This window comes from Patiria miniata, unplaced genomic scaffold (genome assembly GCF_015706575.1).
Source record: "Patiria miniata isolate m_02_andy unplaced genomic scaffold, ASM1570657v1 HiC_scaffold_3, whole genome shotgun sequence".
Taxonomy (NCBI): domain Eukaryota; kingdom Metazoa; phylum Echinodermata; class Asteroidea; order Valvatida; family Asterinidae; genus Patiria; species Patiria miniata.
The window spans coordinates 31,877,693-31,888,172 of NW_024037069.1; the positions used below are offsets into that span (position 1 = coordinate 31,877,693).

At 38.3% G+C, this 10,480-nt stretch overlaps 2 protein-coding genes across 2 annotated transcripts in view; both read right to left on the reverse strand.

The window, feature by feature from the left end:
• The window catches only part of LOC119736688, a 36,672-nt gene extending 33,783 nt beyond the window's left edge, over positions 1 to 2,889 (reverse strand). The window contains exon 1 of the mRNA XM_038210703.1: positions 2,835 to 2,889. Coding sequence (XP_038066631.1) covers positions 2,835 to 2,889 — 55 coding nt within the window. The remainder of the gene's footprint in view (positions 1 to 2,834) is intronic.
• Positions 2,890 to 4,064: 1,175 nt separating this feature from the next.
• LOC119736689 (receptor-type tyrosine-protein phosphatase epsilon-like) lies at positions 4,065 to 6,397 on the reverse strand. Its single transcript, XM_038210704.1, has 6 exons — positions 6,370 to 6,397; positions 5,962 to 6,059; positions 5,347 to 5,466; positions 5,075 to 5,232; positions 4,757 to 4,892; positions 4,065 to 4,313 (listed from the first exon to the last, which is right to left on the reverse strand). Exons 2-6 carry the CDS (start codon positions 6,052 to 6,054, stop codon positions 4,176 to 4,178), a joined length of 645 nt encoding a protein of 214 aa, XP_038066632.1. The 5' UTR covers positions 6,055 to 6,059; positions 6,370 to 6,397; the 3' UTR covers positions 4,065 to 4,175.
• Positions 6,398 to 10,480: the final 4,083 nt, after the last annotated feature.

The following is a 10,480-nucleotide window of genomic DNA, read 5'->3' on the forward strand; positions in this document are numbered from 1 at the left end:
TTCCAAGGCAAAACAATGCATCTTGTTTTGACAAGAGCACTTTTCAGAAATTCTACGGCAAAACAATGTATCTTTATTTGAAGGGCAGCCGGAATTTTATAGCGCCCTCTGTTGTCAAAATATTACATGGGAAAAGGATTTTGTCCCGACCGTCACGAATTTTTGACACAAATTCATTCTCACGTCAGCATTTGTTTCAGTACAACAATGCAAAACAAGATGAATGTTGAAATCGACAGAAGGGTTTTCGTGGCAAAACAAGGCAACTTGAGTTGGCTTGGTTTGAATGCATACATTGTCTAAGGCAAAACAAAGCATCTATAAGATGCATTGTTATGCCATAGTAAAGTGCTATAAATTTTCATAGAAAATGAAACTAAAACATATTCAGTTACATTCTTTTGCTCTGATTGATGTTAATTTAGAGAAGTCATTGAAATTAGCAAGAGCAATGCAAATGCAAATTTTTTTACCAAATAAAAAAACTGCATGTTGGGAAAAACAACTTCAAGCAAAAAGGGAGCAACATGTAGATACACTGTTTTGCTGTTGAACAAAACAGTACTTTTGGCAAGATACATTGTTCTGCCGTAGAATATTTGGAAAATGTCGAAAAATGCCAAAAATGACATAAATTAACCCGGAAAATGCTAAATGAAAACAGCACCTGCATATTCCCTAAAAAGGTTATTATCTTAAAATTTCAAAATTTTGAGATACATGGTTTTGCCCCAGAAGGGCCGTGCGCTGGACAACGTCTTCATTGCGTACGCGTACGACGTCCATGGTTTGGACTTCTGCTGCCGTAGCGAAACAAATTACAACAATGTTTTTATATTTTAACCTGATGGAGGAAGCTGAAATTTCGTGTTCACAATCCTTGTGTCCAGAATTACAAAGATGCTTGGTTTAGGAAAGGTAAATATGTCGATGGGCGAAGTGTTAATACACCCCCACGTGATCGAGTCTCGACAAATCAGAAACCATCAACTCTCCAAGGTATTTATTAATGGTATTTATCACTCTCATTTAAAGAAATCAATATGGTTTTCGATATTAATTATATAGGTGACGTTTCTAATAAGTGATCACACCAATTAACAAACTGGTCTCTCATTAGTTTATCTTTACACAGTTTTTGCCGGCGTGTGTGCAACATATATTTCCTTCCGTATCACGTCGTCACTAACCTTTAATCATATTTCCTTCTCATGAAGCATTCGTAATTCAGTGGAATGGCTGTACATTCCTTGATTAATTCTCGAAAGTCATGTAACTTTCGACTCTGTTTTAACACTATACAGTATGTCCCCAAAAGAGTGTCTGTCTAATTATTTTTGAAATAACAGCACAAACCACGAAGTAAATTTTAAATTTTTTAAATTGTGCAGATACTCCATATCCTTGGCCTGAACCCCTATGAGTTTCTACACAATTTGTCAATGGATCACAACAACATTGTTGGACACTGTGGCCAAGTTCCTTGAGTTAATCAATTTCATTGTTTTTTGGTTGTGAAAAAGGGCTGCGGTTGGGGATTGGAATCATTTGCCCTTGGGTATTAAACTGACGTCTTGCCATGATGACTGTCTCTTTGACTGATACTGATAGCCAGGCAAATGAAGGATCTTACACATGATGCTTACATAACAAAGCACTACACAATTAAGGCCAGGAACTTGGTCAGTGCCGAAAAAAGTTGTTGTGCTCAATTGACCATTATGCAGCGAAGCGTGAGGGAAATAAATAAAATAAACTAACAATTAAATAACACTCACAGGGGTTAGTCCAAGTATTAAGAGTATCTGCACAATTTAAAAAAAAAATCTAAATGTACTTCGTGGTTTTTGTGTTATTTCAAAACTATTTAGACGGACGCTTTTTGGGGTGACATACTGTAGAACATATACAAGAGTGCATAAAAAAGGAAACCCAGTTGTAAACGTTAATGATTAAAAAAAATCTAATACATATTTCCAAATCAGTTAAAGGTCATGTGAATGAGTCCTCTTTCCAATGATACCTTGTTTGTATTTCTGTGGCCACAGATGACTGAGCAAAGTTTGTTATGCAAAGACGGGCGGTTGGCGATATGCGACGTCATGCAGAGCTTTGTGTGGAAAGAGTTAACTTCAACAATGAGAGTAGTTAAATCACTGTGTCAAAATTGAATAAATTGTTTTGAGGAAAATGATGTCTTCTTTCTTTAAATTAAGCTGTTCCACATGTTCAGAATACCAGTTACCCTTTAGCATAAACTTGGCACAGTGCAGATTTTGACCAATGACAGAATAACAATGAATACTCAGTCATCCGTGGCCACAGACACAAAATCAAGGTATCTTTGGCGTTGGCGTTTCACATGATCTTTCATTTATTTGAAAATATTCATTACATTTTTTTATTATTTACGTTTACATTTGGGTTTCCTTTTTCTTTTCCTTTTTATATATACACCCTGTATATCCCCAACACATTTGCACGATTTCATTGAACGTGTTACTTTTGTAGACGTATATGCATTGAATTCCCGAGCGGGACTGAATCTGAAGTTCACGAAAGTTAATGCACAAGGCATGTTACTTGATAACGTGATATTTTAAACTTTCACCAAATGAATGTGAAAATGCAAGCCCATTTTTCCATGCGAATTGAAATGACTTAAAACTTATTTGAAACATTTTGTACCGATGTCAATGTCAATTAATGCAGAAACGGGTTGATATCCATTATTCGGAACGCAGATGTAACATTTATTCATTATTATTTTGGGGAGTAAAAAGGTTCAAGTCGACTTCCAAGAAACTAGATTTGTAGGGTTATTATAGGCCTACCTTTAAACAGTCCCAGCAGAAGTAACAAAACGATGAAATTGAGACGGTCCTCCATGACGACCAAGCTGCTCCAACAATCAAATGACTGATTCTCTAGCGACATACAGTTAATTAAACGAGTTTGTAAACGAATGAGGAACTTGGGATTAAAATAATAAAGGAAGTGATGGAGATCGTTTCTGCATTTCCCCCCAACGTATTGGCAATGAAATCATAATGATCTGCAGAATGAATGCTGATTTGTTGATTCTTGAAATATTGGCTATTTCCTGCCAGACCCATTATTATATCCGGAATATGACAAGATCCTTATTTTCTTTGTCGACCACAATAACCTCCATTATTCCTTTTTGTTCTGGAGGAAGGAATAAACTTATAAAATAGGCCTACATTTTTGTTCCATCATAGTTACCACAAGATGAATTCATTTTTTTTTCAAAGAATCTTTTACCACGTCTTTGATTCTTGCCCCATGAAAAGTTTGATGTGAAAGTACCATTAGTGTTTCCCTTTACTCATTATTGCTTCTTATATTGTCTCAGTGGGTCAATGCAACGGCGTAGTATTGTGTCAAATGGGTTTAATGTTCGCATTTGAAGAATAAAATAACACAAATCTTTAAAAAATACTTTTGATATCAGTACAAATTATATTTTTGAGTTGATGAAAGAACGTCAGTAAATCAGTTAAACAAGAGAAAAAAATCATTTCAATACAAAACACTGCATCAACGAACAGTGTGTTGTTTGTTAAAATTTAATGGGAAAAGCGCATTATCGATTAATACAGGCTGCCCCTTTCTGATCAGAAAAGTGTAGCTCAGACCGGGCATTATAGACAGGGAAGGAAATAATTTGTAAAAGGCTCCATTTTGATCGGAGATAGATTAATCATTTATGTTGAGTTCTTTTCCTGGTGCCGTCAGGCCCCGCTCATGAATAAAACATAGTTTTGAACTATTTACCCTAAGAGCAAGGGATGAACTACATAATTCGCCGTCATTCATTAAATGCATATAAAGAGTCTTATATTTATGTATTATAACCTTTTTTATTTGGTTGTTCGTTATTATCTAGCATAATCGGTGGTTGATAAGCCATGATAGCTGAGTTATCTCTCTAGTCTCAGATTTCAATTAGAAAAGTGTAGTGTGGACATTTTAGTTTGAGAAGTCTTTTGGGAAGTCCTGCAGGCTGCAATTTGTTTCTGCGGGGGGGGGGGGACCATAGAGAAATAATAATGTGACATATCATCTGAAGACACTTGTGACGGAGACAAATGACATCGCAGAGAATCGGCGACCGTCTGTGACTCTATGCATATTGCAAATTCTCGGGAACATCAACTGCGATCACCACGTCCTGCACGATGACTAATAGACTTTCCAGAGTTAGCACTTAACGTAGTCTGTTGGCTGGGATGAAGCTTCTCGGTCTGGCAAGACTCCAAAAGGGCGACAAAGATGAACTTGTACTGATCCTATAATAATCCAAAAAGTAAACAGAAAGTTTTAGGACTAATAACATTCTATTCAATCTGGTAAGGACAATAAAATAGAAAAGATTGGGGACATCTTTATGAACTCAAATATTTTATTCTTAATTGGGAAGTAAAAACAATAGTGTCATAATCTACAACACAAGAAAGTAAGCATTTTAATAACAAGAAACCCCCTCAAAAATAATTAAATAACATGAAGAAACAAGGGAGATGATCGTGAGAGTGGACGAGAATGTTCAAATTTTTGCAAATGATTTCGATTATCGCAAGTAAAAGTTCATTAACTACAAGTTTTACCTCTACACAGAAAAAGCCCGCTAATGTGCATGAAGCTGGACACTAACAAAATGTATTAAGACAGCATTAGAAGGAATAACAAAGTCTGTCTGCTACAATAAGGGAAGGCTATATATCCAACTTACAATAGTTTGCACCATTCTAAATCGTTGCCTTCTCATGGCGCGGATGAACTTGAAGACGTCTACTTGACCCTCCACCTCTGCTTGAGTCAGCATAGCGTCCATGGTTATGAATGTTCCGGTTCGTCCAATTCCCGCACTATAAAAAATAACATTCGAAGCAATAAACAGAAAAACAATCTTGTTTTTGCTCAGCAAACTCGGGGAGGATTCCCTTTTTTCACCTAGTAAATTTCTGTACTTATCAGTCACGTCTTTGGGTCCCATGGCTGCCGATTTTGGGGTCTCAGTACCCAAAGGTTCAGTTTAGGGGCCACATACCTGCAGTGGACAATCATAGTACCAGGCTGGGAAGTCGTAGACGCTTTGACTCTTCGGATGAATTTAAGTAGCGAGGATGACTCTGGTGGTTTCATGTCTGGCCAAGATGTGTAGTGGAACTGGGTTAACTCACGGTATTCACCCTCAGGCTCAATGCTCTGTTTAAGTCAGGGGAAATATGAAAAGGGAGACTCTGAATTGATTGTTCTCTGCTTACATCTCTCCTTTAGTCGGTAACAAAATACTTTGAAACGCAAAAGATATTTTCTTACTTTCGACACATGGAATGTCCGTTGTACACAGTCGTGGTACGGTATCTCGTCGACGTTAGTGACTGCCAAATCACCGTAGTTTGTGATTCCGCCATCCGGCCAATATTTCTCACATTTCACCTTTGGAAAAAAAATTAAATGCTCGTGTTCATGTCTTTTTTTTATTTAGCCGCGTGATATTTAAGTGCCAACTTTTAGATAAGATATTACTCGTCTCGATTGGGGGGGGGGGGGGCGGTTGAGAGTATAGTCTTGTGTAGTGGCAAAACCTTGCTCTTTGGTACAATCGTATAAACTGACACGTTTTTCAGACACGCGTTTTGAAATGTCACTGAGGTCGACCTAAATGGGTTCGGGGTTCAGCTGACGAAATTTAGGTCCTCACCGTAGACGCGACTCTCTGAATTCGTTTCGTATACCAATGCAGCGATACTTCGCCCGAATTCGGTCCTAATTGTTTCGATCGTCGAACGTAGTGCGGCGAGTCTGGGATTAACGCCAGTCTGATGAAGGGGGCGTGGCTCTTCCGTGGTCACGTGATACTTTTCAAATTCAATACAACTTATCTTTAGGTGTGCTACAAGGTTTGAACAAATTATGTGTTTCATTTATTACCCTGCCGTGCTCAACTAGATTGGCAAGCATGACGATCTTCTCCACCCGTTCCTGCCAGACCATGCGCCAGAAATCAACCACTGTGGCCTTCATCGGGGCTACCAATATAAACAATCGGGGAAATATTCATTTCTTCTACAAGTATCAATTATCATGGTATACAAATGAATAATTATTAGAACTGTAATAGCTATTATAACGCTATATTGTACTCGTAAATGCACAAGATAATATTGACCCAACATGAATCTACAAAATATCCATATATATGATCATTACTTTGGTCAGTTTATAAACTTGATAACAAAAAAATCAGCTATATGAAATCGATGCTACTCTTTTTTGAAATAACTCAAGCATGATTTCCTCCATGGTAAAATGTTTTTTGAAAATATGAGAATAAATTACCTTGGCAAGCAATATAGGTTGTATCATATCCCTGTTGAAAAGAAAGAAAGAAATTTAAACATAAGAATTATGGAATTCATATCAGGCGAATCAAAAACACATAAAACTGAAAGCAATTCTGGTACATCTCATCTGACGATTACAAAATACTGTTGTTTACGAAAAAGCCATATTCACTTAACACAAGAATAGTCTATTGATGTTAAATCGTATTGGCAATTGTTTCTGTGTCATTGCACACGCTTCAAGGAACCGTTTTCAACCGTGATCATGTGAGCTTTAAGTTGCCTTGAAGGAAAGACTTCATGACATTATAACTTACATGTATGAAGGAAGCATTGATGTAGTCCGAGTGGGAATCATGTTCTTGGCAGTTCAGAACAACTCTGGAATGGTCATCTGCCGAAACAAAATAGTTGATTGAACACAAACGAATATCAGCAAGAAGTAGAAAATCCACGAAAGATCTTCAAATTTCATTTTGCGACTGCCTGATCAGGATTTAACCCCTCTCCGACAATAAACAATTTTCTTTTTATAACGGAAAGTAAGTGCTTGAATTGTATGTCTACATGTCTATGGATATTAAGGGGAAAGTCTGCTAAATGGTTGGCCATCACCGATAAACTTTGAGAAAGCGTATAGATTTGAAGTCAGAAACGCACTAAATACGTATTTTTTGGGGGAAAATCGAACTTACAAACGATATTGCTGCATCGGTTCTTTTTCTTATTTTCTTCTTTTGATGAGACTGTCCACGGATGGAGAGGCTTATCTGGAAGAGACTGTTGATGGTTTAACAACAAAAACATGAGTACGATAAAACACGGTATAATTTGAAAGTCTTTATAGACATCACTGATCTGCTTTCGGGAGGGATTCAAAAGTGCATTGGCAATTTTGAATTCAACCTATCCTGCTCATTTTTGTTTACAAATTTGAAAGCAGAAAGGTTAGCAGGAAGAAGGCTGTTCGCGTTTAGACCATGCAATCAAGAAAACACAAAATTCCATCAAAAGCCCAAAACGTACCAAAACTTGTTAAAATCTGTGACAGAACTTTGGGCGCGGGAAAGTAATTTGTTGGGGGCTATTTGTCTCTGATATGTTTTTCTCTCATTGATCCGATTCAAGCATGTAAAGGACAGGATGAGCGCAAGGTTATTCTCACAAACCTAGGCCCGATTATACACGGATCTTCTCATCAGCAACAATTATTGCTTAGCGAAGCGAATTAAAGTAGAAATCACAATAAGCACAAGCAATATTGTACGCCAGTGACACTTTTTACTGCCGAGGACGGGATGAGTGCAAGCTTAGTTCTCACAAACCAAGTCCTAATTTCATGCATCTTCTCATAGCAACAACTATTGCTTAGTCAAGTGAACTAAAGCAGAAATCACAATGAGAACAAGCAATATTGTATGCATGACATTTTTGACTGCAATAAACTGTTTTTGCTCTGTTAATAATTTCAATGAGCAAGAAATTTGACCATTTTTTTTCGCTCACCCTGTAGTCTTTTTGGAATCCGTTGGTTAACTGCTTGCTCTTGATATAATCGGCAAGATCTCTCAGTGCTACACCGGAGAGTTGGGACACCGGCTTGGCGCTGGGCCTGGCAGGAGAGGGTTTGCACGGTGGCCCGTGAGTGACGTGGTGGTCTTGCAGGCGGGCCAGCCGGCGGGACTGGGGGCCCGCGTGCTGGGGTCGTGTCTGGGGTTGTTGATGAGACCGTTGTGGGCGGGAGTTGTGTGGGTGTGTTGTCCGGGGTCTGACTCCTGATAATGATGTGCTTGGTGCTGGGGTCTTATACTGCTCTTCTGTAATAGAAAAAAAAGTTTCCAGAAAAAAATGGGGCCAGGGCCAGAAAACTTGAAGCATACCCCGTCCTCCGTAAATCTGAACGACGGACAATTCGATCAGGGGCATATTAAACTTAAATTTTAATCACAATGTTGGGTTGTTATTACACCCTCGCTCCCCTTTTGCTTCAGGAAATGAATATGAATAACCGTCCCTTTAATGACTTTTTAAGTTTTTAGGAAGCGGCATATTTCATTTCGCAACTGAGCAACCTACCGTCAACTGCATGTACTGTAACAACTCCCGGGATCAAAATTGACCCAGAATCTGAGTAAATACCTGCACAGTCCTTTTCCGAATCAAAAATTATCCCTTTCTGATGGTCAAAATGAAACTTTTCCGGGTAGTAAAAAAAACCCAACATTTTTCTGGATCAGTTTGATCCACGTACAGAAAAGTGTCATTTTTTTGACCCTGAAAGGACTGTGGAGATCATTTTAGACTCATTTCGTAGTCAGTCTGACCCAGGAGTTTTTAGAGTGTGGAGTCCGTAACTTTGGCCGTTTTCACTCTAATATTGCATGTCCAAATTGAAAAGCTGAACATTTTTTTCATAAGGAACTTTTGTTTTTGCACCTGGACCCCAATCTGTAATCGAGTACTTATCACAACAAGTATTTAATTCGTTTTCTTTGATTAGGATCTAAAACATAATTGTCACTGCCAAAGTTCCTTGGGGCAACTTTGGCAGGATATTGGAATGGAAAGAAATTGATATTATTCACAAAACGTGTAAAATTATAACAACAATGACATGGTATATTACCTTTGAAGAACGGAAGTAAGTGTTATTTTGGGGAATTTTTGACATTAATAATAGAATCAGTTTGATCATAAAATCGTCAGTAATGCCGTGCAATAATAATGCAGTACGGGGTAATGTTTGGTGCCAAAGTGACTCCAGTTGACAGTACATCTACTATCTACACGGTGACAGTTTAATGATTTCGGTGCGACACTTGAAACTTTTACCCGAGTGACTTGCCGGCGATATATAATGCACAAATCTATATCTGAGTCCATACCGAACTTACCACGCTGTACGGCTGCCATGTCGAAAACTCCGACTTTTGGGATTTCACAAATTATTAAAGCAAGTTGTTATTCTGCACAGGATAGAAATATCAAGCACACACATTATTCCTGTTTAGGCGAAATGACTCATCCTAATAAAAGTCGCAGTGTTGTTGATTTGTAGGCTATTCAATTTCAATTGCAATGTTGTGCAATATTCGCTCGCCGGGTGAACTTCAACTAAACCTTGACCCGTACGTGTTGGCGCGCGCTATGCAGGTGCGTACGAGTGCAGTGATAATTTAAAGCAACTATTTAACACCCGTTTCAGGCTGGTTCGAGACTCGCGCTACTGGAAATAAAATTATTCGGAAATTAATTTTCGATTGAAGTTTAACGATTAAAACAATTGAGAGTGAGTGAGGTTGAGTGTTTAACACTGACGTACTGAGCACTTGACAGGTGGCGCTCATCAGCAGAATATGGAGCGACTTTATTTTAATTTAGGGTCTATGCAATTATTTCATCTCAAGTTTTATACTTATTCAAATTTTTTATTTTTTTATATTTTTGAGTTTTGGTGAAATATGAAAAGAGACTATACCGGATAAACTTCAAAAATCGGGGAAAAAATGTTGCAGTACGGCCTGCCGCCACTTTGTTCTTCATATCCGGTCATGATCAGTCATTGCAGAAATGATGATAAGACATGAATCTGTGACTGAGATACATTTCCAATTTTGCTAGGAGATAATAGAAAATTATTGTCTTGACTCTCCATAAAAATTATACTTTTTAATAAGCCACATACAACCGCTGAAGTGGCATCAGGTTACAACATTTTTTCCATGCCCCAACGGGCCCCCTCTCACAACCCCCACCCCTCTCGAATAACGGCCGGCTGGCTGGTTACCCCTCCCCGCCCGGCCCTGGCCCCGAAAAGTTGCCTTTGGGGTAAAAAAAAATAAGATTAAACTTAAAGCAGCTACCTCGCATGAAGCTTCAATTAAGCAGGTTTTATCGACTGCCCCTTTAAAATCCAAGTTGTCGTATTTCCAGACTACCAGACGTGTAAAGCGAGTCCATAATGTAGTCTGAACCCGACTACAACATTGGCGAACGTACATTTTGTACACTCCACAAAATAATGTAAACAGATTGGCCTAGGCCTAGATAGTGAGATAGCAAGCAACACTAACACTCAGTCACAGTAACACGGTCCGGCTTTCTGT